General features: G+C 48.3%; 1 protein-coding gene across 4 annotated transcripts; it reads right to left on the bottom strand.

The window, feature by feature from the left end:
- Window positions 1-4614: 4614 nt before the first annotated feature.
- On the bottom strand, window positions 4615-14985 carry Soat2 (sterol O-acyltransferase 2). 4 transcript variants are annotated; one of them, XM_020160214.2, is made up of 15 exons: window positions 14489-14980; window positions 13949-14004; window positions 13101-13237; window positions 12766-12825; window positions 12362-12469; window positions 10426-10702; window positions 9935-10004; window positions 9301-9385; window positions 8829-8874; window positions 8525-8654; window positions 6986-7083; window positions 6527-6625; window positions 5881-6016; window positions 5239-5384; window positions 4851-5047 (listed from the first exon to the last, which is right to left on the bottom strand). In XM_020160214.2, the coding sequence occupies exons 1-15, from the start codon at window positions 14562-14564 to the stop codon at window positions 4997-4999; spliced, it is 1575 nt and encodes a 524-aa protein (XP_020015803.1). In that variant the 5' UTR covers window positions 14565-14980; the 3' UTR covers window positions 4851-4996. The 4 variants fall into 4 exon arrangements, with proteins under 4 accessions (XP_073939556.1, XP_020015803.1, XP_073939557.1 ...); XM_074083456.1 differs by lacking the exon at window positions 6527-6625 and having other exon boundaries at window positions 14489-14979; XM_074083457.1 differs by lacking the exon at window positions 4851-5047 and having other exon boundaries at window positions 5252-5384; window positions 5957-6016; window positions 14489-14985.
- Between the last annotated feature and the right edge of the window lie 288 nt (window positions 14986-15273).

Raw genomic sequence — 15273 nt, 5'->3', positions numbered from 1 at the left:
CAGATAAAGCACGAAGGCTTCCGAGAGCTGGACTCACTCTTGCTGGGACACCACCTTCTCCTGAGGCCCTTGACCCTTGAACTTATACCATTACCCCCTGCCCCAAATCTCAGGCCTTTGGCCTCACACTGAGACTCTTACCATTGGGTTGCTCTGGTTCCCATGTCTTCAAGCCCAGACTGACTTAGATCACTTCCTGATTTCCCAGCTTGCAGATAGCAAAGCATGGAAATTCTTGTTCTTAATAATTGTGTGGGTCAGTTCCCATAATAAATCTCCTCTCTATATCCACATATCTCTTACTAGTTTTGTTTCTCTGGGTAATACAAATGTAAGTAACCTCAGAGAGCCAGCTTTGATTTCACTGGGTCTCTTTATTGTTTCTGTTCATTGATTTCTAACATCACACTTAATTTTGAAAGTATGAAAGTCTTCTTTGGCTGGCAGAGTGACTGAAGCAGTAAGAGAGCCTGCCTAGCAAGCATGAGGCCCTGAGTTCAAACTCCAGTGCTGCCAAAAAAAAAAAATTTTCTCTTTAAGATCAGGAAGAAGATAAGGATGTCTACACCTTACTTTTGTTAACAGCGTTGCTGCAGTCTGTGATCAGAACTCCAAACTCTTCATATCCCACCAGAAAGAATTCATGGCAGGACACGTGGGTGTAAAGGCAGGTTGTTAAAAGTTAGGAAAGGGAAATACAAAGGGGAGCATGGTGGGCCCAGGTGGAGTCTGCTGGCCCAGAGAGTGTGTTTCTGCCCTTTAGGTGCTTTTAAAACCTATGATAACCTATGGGAAGGGGTGGACCAGGAGATTTGCATTCAATAATCCATGAGTGGGGAGGGGCTTGGGTGGGTCCTGACCAGGTGAGGGTGGTTTGGCCCATCCCTAGTCAACCTAAACTTTTTCTACTTCCATTCAACACTGAACTGAAGGTTCTATAGCCATGGCAATTAGGTAGGAAAATGTATATTGTATGTGGGGGAAAGGAAAAAAAGCAAAACTATCCCTTGTTACAGATATCATATGTAGATAATTCTAAAGAATCCACTAGAAAATGCCTAGAATTCCTACAAAGTTAAGCAAGCATGTAGGACATAAGATCAATATATGAACATAAATCATATTTGTATGCTTTAGCAATGAATACTCTAAAAATGAAGTCATTTTCATTTACAAAATCATCAAATAAAATTCTTCAGCATAAATTTAACAAAAGTGAAAAAATATATATCTCGAAAATGACAAAGCATTGAAGAAAGAAATTGAAGATGCAGCAAAATGCCGTAGTTCATGTCTGTAATGTTAGCTACTCAGGAGGTAGAGATTAGGAGAATCAAGATTTGAGGCAAGCCCAGGCAAAAAAAGTTAGTGAGACCCCATCTTAACAAAAAATCTTGGGAGTTGCTGGCTGGCAGTGGGGCTCAAGTGGTAGAGTGTCTACCTAGCAAGTGTAAGGCCCTGAGTTCAAACCCCAGTACCACCAAAAAAAAAAAAAAAAAAAAAGAAATTGAAGAATACATAAATAAATGAAAAGACATTCTGTGTTCATGGATCTATTCATCTAACACCAAGTGGTTTCTTTAAACATACTGACAAACTGATTCTAAATTCATACAGAATTTTTTTTTTTTCAGAACTGGGGTTTGAAATCAGGACCTGTACCTTGAGCCACTCCACCAGCCCTTTTTTGTAATAGGTTTTTTCGAGATAGGGTCTCAGGAACTATTTGCCAAGGCTGTCTTCAAACTGATCCTCCTGATCTCTGCCTCCTGAATAGCTAGCATCACAGGTATGAATCACCGGTGCCTGGCTCACACTTCCCAAATTTTGAAACTTACTACAAAGTTACAGTAATCAAGAAAATGTCAAGGACAGACAAATAGATCAATGGAATAGCACTGAGAATTCAAACATAAACTCTCATATTCTCAAATGATTTCAATGGGGATGCCAAACCAATTCATTGGAGAATGATCTTTTCAACAGATGGTGCTGGGACAACTGGATATCCACATACAAAAGAATGAAGTTGAATGCCTTTCTCACGCTATACCCCAACATAAACTCATAATCAATCGCAGACTTAAATGTAAGAGCTAAAATTATAAAACTCTTAGAAGAAAACATAGTAGTAAATTTTTATGAAATTGGGTTAGGTTAAGATGCATGGCTATAATCCCAGTTACTCAGGAGGCTGAGATGGGAAGTTCACAGGCAACTTAAACCCTATTTCAAAATAAAAAATGGACTGGTATGTAGCTTTGTGGGGGTATAGTGGTTACCTAGCATATATGAAACCCTGTGTTCAACCTCTAGTACAGACAAAAAGAAAAAAAAGGACACTTGCAAAAGTGAAGAGACAGTATAACAAACAGAAGAAAATATTTGCAAATCATATATCTGGTAAGGAACTCTACAACTCACTAATAATAAAAGCCCAATTTGAAAACTGGGCAAAGGATCTGAATAGATAGAAGTTGAACAAGATGCCCATCGGGAAATGCAAATCAAAACCACAATGAGAAGGCTTGATTTGGTGGTACACGCCTGTAATCCCAGCATTTGGCAGACTGAGGCAGGGGGATTGGAAGTTTTAGGCTAGTCTAGGCTCCATAGTAAGACCTTATCTCAAAAACAACAACAACAACAAAATTTCACAAGGAGATACCACTTCACACTCACTAACATGGCTATTATTAAAAAAAAGAGATAACAAAGTATTAGTGAGGCTGTGGAGAGCTGGCAAGGAGCTTTGTCACTGTTGCTGCATGGAAACCAGCTTTGGAGCCCCTGAGCCGAGGTCCAGGTCATGGAAGTACTGGGAGAGTGTGACTCAGCCTTGGCCCTGCAAAGATGTGGTTATTATAGCTGGTTCCCTGCCCGCTCTTCCAGAGACCACTGGAAGAGGTACTGAGGAATACAGCAACTTCAGACACCATAGGAGCACATAAAGGGATTCAAGTAGTGTGCAAAGACAAAACCAAACCAAACCAAACCTCCCACAACTTTCTGGAACTAAAAACATTATTTTCAACAACAACAACAAAACCAGTGTATGTATTGAAAGAGAGAGTGGTCACTGGCGAGACTCAAATTAGTGGCTTGGAAGAACAAGTGGAAAAAATATTTCAAAGCACGGAGCAAATAATATGAAGAGATGGAAATAATGAGGAAAATATGAGGTTTGGAGAATGGATTCGGTAGTCTTAACATTCCGATACGTTAGTTCCAAAAGGGAAAAAGGAATAGATGGAGGAAAGGCAAAAATAATAAGAATAAATATCTTGCTAACCTGAAGATCTGAGCTTGTAGATGGGAAGGGGACAGGAAGATACAACAAGGGCATTAAACTTGTGACTTCTGAGGTTTAAGAAAAACAGTCTCACGTTTCTAGTCAGGAAGAGCAAAGGGAAATGGACTAGGACTTGTCATCACAGCCTTGAACTGCTAAACGTGGAAGACTGATGGAAAAAGATAGTGACCCAGCTAAAAAAAGCATTCACCCATCAGGGCAAATGAAAGATATTTGGAGATCTGAGATTTGGTTATAGAATGGAGAAATCGAGATAGAAGAAACTGGAGAGGAGAAAGAACAACTAGTGAACAACTTGCTAATATTGCTTATATTAACAAATATGAATATTATACAGTTCAATATTAGTGGAGATTGACAGACCTCTAATTATATCTAGAGCTGGACACTGGTGACTCATGCCTGTAATCCTAGTTACTCAGGAGGCAGAAAGTTAGTCCTCTGCCTCCTCAAAAAGTTAGTCCCCCATCTCAACAAAAACAAGGCAGACATGGTGGCACAGGCCTGTCATCATGGTTACATGGGAGTCTAGTTAGGAGGATCGTGGTCCAGGCTAGCCCCAGCAAGAAGTGAAATCCTACCTGAAAAATAACCGCAAAACAAAAGGACTGGGGGTGGGGGGAGGGGTGTATGGCTCAAGCCAAAGATTGTTTGCATAGCAAGTGCAAAGCCCTGAATTTAAATCTTAGTACCACCAACATACAAACAAAAAGATGCCACATACACTGTTCAAATGTATAAAAAAAGAAAAAGTGCTCCATTTATCTCTTGGGAACCCTGCTTTTTGGCCCTCTCTCCTCCTGGTATTAATGTTCTCTTCTTTCCATACCCAGATGTCTCCCCAGAATCAGCTGGGGGAGAATCTCTGTGGGGAAGACAGAGACAGACAGGCTATAGAGTCTGCTTTCTGGAACCCTTCAGCCTGCGGACATTTTGACCTTTTGTCCCATGCAATCAGGACACTTCTAGTTTTAATGTTCATTTTATAGCTGTGGAAACTTGAGTCTCACGAAATGAAGAGTTGCCTCAGGTCTGTGCAGGAGGATCCTGCTCTGGCCTGCTGACAGAGGCTGCGTGCACTCTCAGAGCATGCTGGAGGAGGAGTAGAGGTGGAAAAGAGGCTCAGTCAGGGTTCAGGGAGACAGGGCGGCATTGAAAAGTGAGGCAGGTGAGGCAGGATGTCACCCTCTCCTGCCACAAAGTCTTGCCTCTGCAAACACAGCTCTTCAGTTGTGTTTGTCACAAAGTGCACCTTCAATCAAAGATGAATGAATGGACACACAAAAGACTAAAAAGGGAGACAAAGTCTTTATTGTTGTATTTGAAAGAGTAGAGCGGCAAGAGCCAAACCCTTCTCAAACTTTGGTGGCCCTGGGTCTTCTGAGTCTACCCCACGTTCACCAAATTGTTAAGGTCCCTCAAGTCTCCCCCAAGTCTGGGCAGCCATGGGTGTGACAGTAATCTGTGCTCAATCCATGGAAAGGATGCTCAAGAGTCACCCCCATGCTGAGTCTGTGCTCAGCTGCCCACAGGGCCCAAGCCTGAGTCCCTGCAGTCTTTGGTGAGTATTACGTGCAGGCCCCTGACTCAGAGCCAGGTGTGGGAGTGCAGCAAGGAGGTCCTGGGCATTACAGATGGAGAAGAGCCTGGTGGTATCATTGAGCAGTGCAGGTGCCATGACTTCTAGGGATGGCAGGACCAAGATCGAGGTGTCACCAGCCCCCAGAACGTAGTCTGTGCCCAAGAAGGGTGGATTGTAAGTGAGGTCACTTCTGATGACCCACATTGTGGATCCAAGACATAGGGGTACATTTCCCAAGCCAGGCCCTGCCCCCAACTATGGCTGTTGGATTGCAGCCCAACGCCGCTGGCTGTTGGTCATGGCCTCCCGGACAGGAAGCTGGGAAAGGATTAAGTTCCCTTACCTGGGACAGGGGACAGTGCCGCTGCGCATACCACTCCTGGCAGTACAGGCTGACCTGAATGCCCTGGCCCAGAAAGAGCAAGGTCCACAAAAGCACATTCCATGCTGGGCCCGTGTGCCGGTCGTTCATGGTGAAGTTCAGCAGCCCTAGTGCAGGAGAAAGGTTGTTCTGGTTCCAGATCTCTGTGCCTGTCTCCCTACTCCTGTCTTCCCTCCCATCCCAGGGTGCTGGGAAGTGATGGAACAGAAGCAGGAAGTCCCCACTGGGGAGATCTTGAACCCAGCTGTAGAAACTCCTGGAGGTATCAAGTATAAAACCAGGATTTTATACTGGAGGTATAAAACCAGGATTCCTCAGTGTACACCTGGGTCTCACACTGAACCTCCCAAACATGCTCCAGTTTTCCCGTTTCTCCCTCTGTGTCCCCTGCTCAAATGTTCCTCTCCAACCAGAAACCTTCCTCCATATCCCCCAAGATACCTCTTGCTGCCTCCCAATGCTACCCCTTCCCTGTTTCCAAGTCCCTTCCTACTCCACCCTTGGACTCAAGAGCCTCCCCAACAGTCTAGGATCCCCAGGAGCAGGACCTAGGCCTGCTCCCTCTGGATGACTCTCCTCCAGTGGCACAGAAGCCAAGCTCACCCCCAATGACAAGGAAGAGCATCAGCATGACGGGATAGAAGAACCCCAGGACGAAGCAAAAGATGTACTCATGTACCATTGCAGAGAGCAGGAACACACCCAGCATGGCTGCCCCTCGGGCCCGACCACCAAGGAGCTGGCAGGGGGACAGGGTGAGAAGTAAGGAGTGAATTTCCTGAGCCCCCACAAAGAGCCCCCTCCTTAAGGAAGCCAGGAGGAAGGGTCCTTCAAGGGAAAGAATATAGGCTCTGGGGTCAGAAGAGCCGCCACTAGTCTTATTTTTAAGAATGCTCTTAGTCAATTGGGCCTTAGATGTGATTTTAAAATGGGGATATAATGATGATTACTTCTGAGGATTGCTGTGCTGATTATAGGTATGTGAAAACCCTTGGCAACTGAAAATGTTACATGTATGTTCCTTCGAAGTTAAGAAGGAAGAAATACCTTATGGAAAGGTGAAATTAAAGATAAAGAAGGAGGTTAGATCATAAGGAGGACTTTCCACCCACTGGGTTGGGTAGAATGGGGATGGTTAAGTGAACCAGGCCCTTAGATCTGGACAAGGTGGGTGGTAGAGAGAGAAGGAGAGGGTGTCTTGGGGAGCCTCCATTCACGGCGGGAGTTGAGGGGGCTGCAGAGCCCCTACCCACAGCCCATCCTGATATGCGTAGCTGTACAGCCAGTCGTGGACCACCACGTTCCAAGTGCGGTAGTAATTGGAGAAGGACGTTGAATTCCACCAGTCCTGGGAGCGAACGGGGGTGGGCAGAAAAAGGAGGTGAGCCTCTCAGGCCCTGGCTTCTCCTGCTGCTCCCTCGGCTTACATCCTGCCCTTTAGTCTCCTAGCTAAACGGAGAGCAGCACCCTCTCATCTCCCTCTTCAGGCCACCCTTGCAGGAGAAGATTCTGAAGTTCATAGTATAAGCAGTTAGTCCGGTTGATCAGCAGTGGAGGGGTGATGTGATCCCACACCTAGAGGCGCACACTGCTCATCGTGGACACGGAAAGCACAGCTCAGTGACACCCAACATAGTCACTATCTCCCTGGAGTCCTCCCTCACCCTCCCTGCCTCCAGCTCCCAGCTGGCGGTGGTCCAGGCCGCACCCGGTAGAACATCCTGTCTCCAAACCGCAGCATCTCTGCAAAGGCATTTTGCCAGCAATGCAGGAAGGCGAAAAAGATGAGCAGCAGAATGAAGATGCCTGGCAGAGGGGACAAGAACAGTAGGTCAGATCAGCCTACCTGGAGTCCCTGGCAGTTCTGACCTGGGCTCTGACGAACCCCTACCCATCAACTAGGGCCCCAACTCTTATCAAGCATTCATTAGTCACTCACATATTCATGCATTCATTAACTCATTAATTCACTCAGGAGTATTTACTTGGCATTGACTCCATGCCAGTGTTGGGAATACAGAGATGAAGCATGAAATCCCTGGCCTTTGTGAGTTCAGAAGAGTTGGAGACACACACAGAAAAACGGACATGTCCAAACATGTATTAAGGACAAATGTGTGTGTGTGTGAGTGTGTGTGTGTGTGTGTGTGTGTGTGTGTGTTTGAGACAGGATCTCTGTAGCTCTGGCTGCCCTCGAACTCTCAATCCTCCTGCTTCAGCCTCCCAACTGCTGGGATTACAGCTGTGAACCTCCTCAGCCAGCATCAAGGTTAAATGTAATAGGAGCTAAGCATGGTGGCCAATGATGTCCTTGGGAGTGCAGAGCAAGGAGTGGGTCACCCTAATGGATGGGTGAAAAAGGAAGGCTTAACTGTGTCAGGTGATGCACCTCTAGTCCCAGTTACTGGGGAGGCCAAGTTGAAAGTATCACTTGAGCCAAGAAATTCAAGGGAAGCTTGGACAACACAGTTAGACCCTTGCACATCACACACACACACACAGCCAGGTGCTGGTGGCTTATGCCCATAATCCTAGCTACTCAAGAGGCAGAACTCAGGAGATTTGTGGTTCAGGGCCAGCCTGGGCAAAAAGCGAGACCCTATCTCAAAAAATACCCAACCCAAAAAAAGGGCTGGCAGAGTGGCTCAAGTGGTAGTGCGCCTGCCTAGCAAGTGTGAGGTCCTGAGTTCAAACAGCCAAAAGAAAAAAAAAAAAAGGAGGAGGAAGTCCTTTTAGAGAGGAGGCAACTGTCTTAGCCATGGGCCTCCAAGAAGGAACTCAGTTCCATAGCTGGAAAATGGGCAAAGGGCATTCTGAGCTGAGGGACCAGTATGAGTCAAGCCCCACAGGTACGAGTACACATCTTCCAAGGATGACTGGTAGGATGGGAAGATGGACTGGGGTTATGTGGGAATGAGCCTTGAACAGCAGACCAAGGGTTGAAATCTCTGGACATGCTAGCAATGGGTAATCACTCAGGGTTTGGAAGAGGGGTTGGGAACAAGTAGGGAAGCTCACCTGTGCAATAGAGTCAGGGACAGAAGGGAGAGGAAAGAGAACTTTGGTAGGGAGCTAGCTTAGGAAGCAGAGCTGAGATGGTAGCAATGAGCACAGACAGGCAGGGACAGATATGCAAGGCAAATCAGAGGGAGATGCTGATAGTGAAGGCAGGTAGAGAGCAAAGCCTTCCCTGATAAACCTTTCCTAGGGGAGGTGCAGCCTTTTCCTGCCATCTTGGAGGGCTTACCGGGCAGCGTGGCATGCAGGATCGAGAGCACCAGGGCTCGGGTGCTGAAGGGTTCCCGGCTCATGTTGGCAAAGACAGGGATACAGAGACGGCCCAGGATGAAGCAGGCGTAGAGCACACAGCCCAGGGCCTGCAGATGCAGTGGAGAACATGCAATGATGAGAGGAGTGATGGCAGCTGGCTGCTTACTCTGGAATTGCATTCTGGCCAGCCTCTGCCTCCTCCCCAGGCCTCCCCCACTGAATGACCAGGAATGCCCCAGCCATCATGAGTCACGGCCAGCTACCCTCTACCATCTTCTGACCTGGGCGAAGTTCTTGGCCACATAATTCCACCTGATGCTGGGTGTCCTGCAGCAGCAATGGAGATAATACGATTGTCATCCTTTTATGTCGTTCTCTGCTCAGGCCTGTGGCCTTCCATCTGCATTCCCCTCAATTGCTCTGGTCTGGATTAACTGGGGAGGTGGGGGTCTAGAACATTTTGGACTTTCAATAACAAACATAATAGGTGAATTTTTAGGTTGGGTGTCATTTAAGTTGGCTAAGCATTGGGTATTTTCTGGGATATATAAAATTTTCAGTACTAAAATTGGGTCAGACCTGGGCCAATCAGGGCAGTTGATCATCCTTGGTATCATGATGGGCTACGGGAGGAAAAGGGCCAGTCTGCCTCCTGCTTATCTCATCTTTATGGGATGCTTCCTGAGCTGGGGAGGGGTAGAGGAGAGTAAAATGGCACAGCCCAGGGACCTGGGCATTTGGGGAGGGTCTTACCTGGGGTAAGTCTCCCTGTAGATGAGTGTGGGGCAGAAGAGGAAGTACAGGTAACTGGAGAAACTGGGGGCCCAGGTGCTCTTACCTGGGGAGGAATGAGAAAAGGTGTGAAGGCAGAGAGAGGTGAGTGGCAGCTGGTGGGATTGGTGAGGGGAGAGATGGATAAGACAGATAGATGGGTGAGGGACTGGATTCAGGGGCTGGATGGGGGTTGGGGCTAAGCTGAACCTGCTCTTTAACACCCCCTTTTCTGGGAGAAATGACCCAAACATTGTATGCACATATGAATAAAATAAAAAATTAAAAAAAAAAACAAAACAAAAAAACCCTTTTCTGGTGCAGGATTTTCTGTGGCCAGAGCTTCACTTGGCAGACTTCAGTTCCATGACCCATTCTCCGTCCTTTCCTAGCCTGACTTCCTCATGTGAGGTTTGAAAGACAGACTGGGCCTGGGAACAGGACAGCGCCAGAAGTCCTGGGTGACCAACACCACAGAGTGCAGCTGGAGGCCAGAGCTGTGTCTGGTGGGCCACACTGACTCCAGAAGGCAAGAGCTTTTATGAGAACCCAGCAATTGCTGGTTTCATTCAATCAGCCAAGAGAAGTTCATCACGGGGACAGAAGAAGGCCTCACCTTCTCTGGCAGAAAGGGTCCCAGGTACAGCCTCTCTCAGGAAGGAGTAGCTTTTCATCAGGAGCCTGACCTGAGGTAGAATGGAAAGGAAGCCAAGTTGCTGTGTGGCTCTGAACAAATCACTAACCTCTCTGTGCTCTTTTTTACCACAGACAGGCATAGGGTCTGTCTGGGCAGAGCCTGTACTTTCTCTTTTTGTTGAATTGCCTTATAGCCTAACACAGACAGCTGCTGGGAGGAAAAGTAAAGACGGAGGAGGGGCAGGAGAAGTCAGGGCAGAATCTTCATCCAATCAGCCCCCAGGGGACCCTGTTGCAGTCAGATCATTTGTTTAGCAGCCTTTTTTATTTACTTTCCTTGGGTCAAAGCAGACTCCACCCGTGCCAAAAGTGCTGCCCTTACAGGGGTCCTGCCCCTGCCCCTCCTCAGGACCAACCGTCTGCAGAAAAGGCCCAGTGGTCCTCCCTGCCCTGAAGCAGTGCAGGTCTCACCTGCTCAAAGACTAGCACGCAGCGGGAGGCCGGTGGAAGGTGATGCTCCCTAGCTATGTGGACCGGGAGGACGCAGAGCACTGAGACATGGATGGCCAGTAGTGCGCAGCCCATGCCTGCTCCCAGAATCCAGGTGCTGCTGGCTCTGGGCCTGGCCCACAGCCGCAGGGCCTGGTAGGGCACCAGGAGAGTGGACAGGAACATAGGGACCCACGTCATCAGTGCCAAGGGCAGCTGCCCGAAGCTGAAGATCAGTAGGTCAAGCTCCAGCCCCAGCCTTGGAGTGGAAGAAGGAAAGACAAAGTAGACAAAAGTATTGCCCATCCTTGTCCCCTGCTTCTTCAGTCAGAGCTCTTTCCGCCCGCCCCCCCCACCCTTGGAAGTACTGGGGTTTGAACTCAGGGCCTCAAACTTGCTAGGCAGGTGCTCTACCACTTGAACCACTCTGCAAGACCTTTTTTGTGTTGGGTATTTTTTAGATAGCCACCCCAACTATTGCCTGGGTTGACTTTGAACCATGATCCTCCTGATCTCTGCCTCCTAAGTAGGTAGGATTACTGGTACCTGGCTCTGAAGTGTTTTGATAAAGCTGTGTCTTGTTTATGAAACACCCCACAGCACACAGCTCTTTGGTTCTAATATACTTATGGATGTGTATGTACAGAAAATGATCTGGAGGAAAACTCAAAACTTAAAAATGTTTACTTCTATCAGGCGCTGGTGGCTCATGCCCATAATCCTAGCTACTTAGGAGGCAGAGATCAGGAGGATTGCAGTTCAAAGCCAGACCGGGCAAATAGTTCCGTGAGACCCTATCTCGAAAAACCCTTCACAGAAATAGGGCTGGTGGAGTGGCTCAAGGTGGAGGCCCTTAGTTCAAACTCCAGTACCACAAAAAAAGGGCTGGCGGAGTGGCTCAAGTAGTAGAGTGCCTGCCTGGCAAGCATGAGGCCCTTAGTTCAAACTTCAGTACCACCAAAAAAGCAAAGTGTATTTAAACTTTTTCTTTAGGAGGGGGAGCAGTGCTAGAGATTGAACCCAGGGTCTTGCACATGCTAGTCAAGGGCTTTACCACTGAGCTGCTATTTGAACTTTCTTTCTTTTTTGGCAGTACTGGGGTTTGAACTCGTGGTTGTGCTTGTGAAGCATACACCCTACCACTTGACCATACCTCCAGTCCTTTCCACTCTGGTTATTTTGGAGATGGGGGGCGGTCTCACTTTTTCATCTGGGCCAGCTTGGACAGCTATCTCAGCCTCCCAAATAGTTAGAATTATAGCAGTGAGCCACAGTGCTCAGCTCCTATTTGAACTTTGTATTGAGATTCGTATCCTTATAATACTCATATAATCAACAACAAAAATTTTACTCAAAGGAAATACTGCTGGACCCAAAGATCCTTGATTGTCTTCCATTTATAGCTCCCTAAGCCTGGTTTAGGGTGAGATGAGGGAATATGGGAATGCAGCCCTCTGAGGCTCATCCTCAGAATGGGAGGAAGTGCTCTGTGAGGAAAACAACATACCAAGGCACTGTGCATGTCTGTTATCCCCTCGAGATTGGGAGTGGCTCATAGACAGGGGTGAGGGCTGCTCCTTGCCTCTCAGAATACCCCAGGGCTGGTACTTAGTAGGTACAGAGGTTACTTGAATTGAATAGAGCTGACTCAGAAGGGAGGGAGGAGGTGTGCATGTGTGTACATGTGTGCATGTGTATATATTTTCCTGGAGGCAAGGTTACAACTGAAAATATAGCTGGCCCTGGAATGACAGGCCAGGGGCTATCCAAGGCTGGGGAAAGAAGGAATCCAAGAAGGAAGGTTGTTGAAAGCCATGTCCATGAGTAGCCAATAATCAGAGGGCCAGGGGCAGGTCAGATGATGGGAACCAGGGCTGTGATCTGATTGCTATACCTGTCCCAGGTAGGAGGGGCCTACCTGCCGCCATCAATGAAGTCGATGGCCAGGGTGCTGATGATGAAGACACACAGGCCGGCAATGAACATGTGGTAGATGGTGCGGAAATGCTGTACTTCCATCAGCTCACTGGAGGGAAGGGGCCCGATGGTCAGGGTGGGAGAGTCCTCGGGTCCTGGGCACTAGCTCAGGCACTGTACACAGAAGGGCACAGGCCTACTGATCCAGAACTCTAGCTAAGGGCTGCAGTGTGACTGCACTTCTCCTCTTGGTGCCTTGTCTTCCATAACCATATCCAGGGAGAAGCCCTCTCCAGATCCTCCCGCAAACCACCTAATACCTGGGCATGAGAACTGAAGTGTCTTGGACCCTTTGCTAAAGCTCTTTCTCTCCTTTTCTGTCCCTTGTTGTCACCCTTGACTTACTCAAGCAGAGACTTTCGGGTGATGAAAACTTTCCTCTTCCCCAGGGATGGCTCCCGTATCCTGAATTGAGACAGTTATTTAGTGTCAGGCCCCAGAGGAAGAAGGCAGAGGGCATAGGGCAGATCCATATGGAAGGTCAACTCTTGGGAGCTAGCAGGGGAAGATCATGGAAGGTGGAGGCCAGTGTCAGGAGGACAAGGCAATAAGAGGAGAAGAGGGAAGGCTGATGTCAGGGTCATGCATAGGCTAGCAAAGATGCATGCTTATGGCTCATGAGTCTTACAATGGAGGAGACCCTGAAGTCATGCCCCAGTCTTCTGGGTCCTCAGACTCACTTGCTCAAGGAATCTGCGGGAATGGAGTGCAGAGTTCTGTCTTGTTGGGAGTAGCATTTCACAGCCTCCCTCATGGCCCGATCCAGCAGCTCTACCAGCTGGCCCTGTGCTTGTTCCAGCAATTGAGTCTTCACAGCCTACAGGACAAAGCCAGGGCAGAGTCCAGTGTCCCTCCATCCATCCAGATATTCTTTACTCACCAAACATTTACTAAGCTTCTCTCTGGATCAGGCACAGCGCAAAGTACTAGGGACAGAAGGATGACATGGCCCTGTCCAGAGCTTCCCCAACAACTGATCTGGCTTCCTAGGGCAGCAGTGAGAATCAAGAATGACAACCAGAAGCCAGGTGTGGTGGATCACACCTGTAATCCCAACTACTCAGGAGGCTGAGACTGGATGATTGTGAGTTCAAGCCAGGCCTGATTAACACAGTGAGACCCCATATTAAAAAAAATTGTCAGAATTCTACCTAGGTCACCTCTGACCTCTAGACACACTAACGGGATGACTCCACTTTTGGTTCCTGCCCTGAGGACCTATGTTTCAAACTCCTCCATTTTAACCCTTAACCTGGCCTTTGAACTTGAGAACAGATCATCTTTTTTTTTTTTTTTTTTTTAAATTTATTCTGCCATATGTTTTATTTTTATTTATTTATTTATGGTGGTGGTGGTACTGAGGTTTGAACTTGGGACTTCACACTTGCTAGGCAGGTGCCCTACCACTTGAGCCACACCTTCAGCCCCTTGAGAACAGATCATCTTTAATACCAAGCCAGTCCTCCCCTCCTCCCTCCTGCCACCCCAGGACCTGTACATCTTAACTCTGACCTCTGAGGTCCCTCACCTCCATATGTTGGGTCCATTGCACCAAGTCTGGGGCTCTGTGCACCTCAGCGTTTCCTAGGAGGCGGAGTCAAAGGGCACATTCAAGGAGGAGGAGTTAGAGTTCTACAGATCCAGAGGTGTCCTCTGCCCATATAGTGCTTTCTGTATGCTTGACAGCCTCCCTGCCCCCAACCAGTCAGTATCAGGTATCACGGGTGGGGCAACTAAAAGGGGAAATTATTTCTGCAGGGGGTGAGGAGGCCATTGGCAAGAGGGAGCCTGATGACATTACTGGAAACAGGGCACCCAGGGAACAGGAAGCTACTCTACCCATCCTCTGTGGGTAGAGGGTCAGAAAGATAAGGCAAGGTCACCACTCTGAGTATCCCCTTTCCCCTCTATCTCCTGGCTGGTTGGTGTGGGGAAGAGGCCAGTGTCTGCCTTCCCTGGCCTCCCGGAAGCAAGACTGGAGTTAGACAGCAGGGGGCTCCTTCAATAATGCATCCCTACCCCAACCCTGCCCGAGCTTTATATGCTCTGCTCCCCTAGGAGGTCTCACCTTCTTCAGAGGGTTGCTCCTCCTGCTCCCCTCCCAGCCCCTTTCTGCTCCTCAAACGGGCCCCACTTGGCTCCATGCTGTGAGTCTGGAGTGGGCAGTAGGTGGCTGCTGTGCTCCCTCCTTTCCTTTACAGCCTGTCTGCTAGCAGAGCCCTTGTCCCACTTGGCTCAGCTGCTGGCTCCAGAGACTAAAGTCCTTTCAGGAGGAGGGGGCCTCAGAGCTCGATAGGTTATCAGAAAGCAGATCCTGGCTCTGCTCTGCTGGCGGTCACAGGGATGGCTGCAGTTCCTCAATCCCTGTCCACCACCCTGATGCCCAGCTCCACATCTGCTATCCTGCCACAGGAATGGTGCCCTGCACGACAGGAACGGGGACTTTGCCTCTCTGAGGCTTATCATCTAGCATGGCTCCTTCCAGTCCCTCTTCTGGCAGGTGAAGGTCAGGGAGGAGTCAAAAACATCTTCATGTATCAGTGCATTCAGCTTCCTGAGACCATGAGGCATGCGTGCAATAATACGCTGGTGTGGGCTGTGCTTGTGACACTTGCAGTGCTGTGGCCACTTCAGGAAATTCTGAGTGCCAGGGCCCCTGGCATCAGTTCTTCCCTCCCTGCTTGGGTTAGCATGTTGGCAGAATGGAGGCCAAACACATACTCATTCACCACTGATGGAGTGCCAGGTATTTTCACATACGGAAGGAGCAGGTGTAGACCTCCTGCTATCATTTATTTGCTGTGTAATTTCAGAAGAGTGACTCAAATTTTTTTAAGCCTCCTCTGAAAAATA

This window comes from Castor canadensis, chromosome 8 (genome assembly GCF_047511655.1).
Source record: "Castor canadensis chromosome 8, mCasCan1.hap1v2, whole genome shotgun sequence".
Classification (NCBI taxonomy): domain Eukaryota; kingdom Metazoa; phylum Chordata; class Mammalia; order Rodentia; family Castoridae; genus Castor; species Castor canadensis.
This window is presented reverse-complemented; position numbering and strand designations above follow the sequence as displayed.

What these genes read in the sequence shown, in the direction of transcription:
- Soat2 (XM_020160214.2), bottom strand. Translation starts at nt 14,564, where the DNA reads ATGGAGCCAAGTGGGGCCCGTTTGAGGAGCAGAAAGGGGCTGGGAGGG. An exon ending in ACCCGAAAGTCTCTGCTTGA is followed by an intron (nt 12,470 to 12,765) that starts GTAAGTCAAGGG and finishes CCTTCCCTCCAG; the next exon opens with TGAGCTGATGGAAGTACAGC. An exon ending in CCTGCATGCCACGCTGCCCG is followed by an intron (nt 7,084 to 8,524) that starts GTAAGCCCTCCA and finishes CCCCTCTGCCAG; the next exon opens with GCATCTTCATTCTGCTGCTC.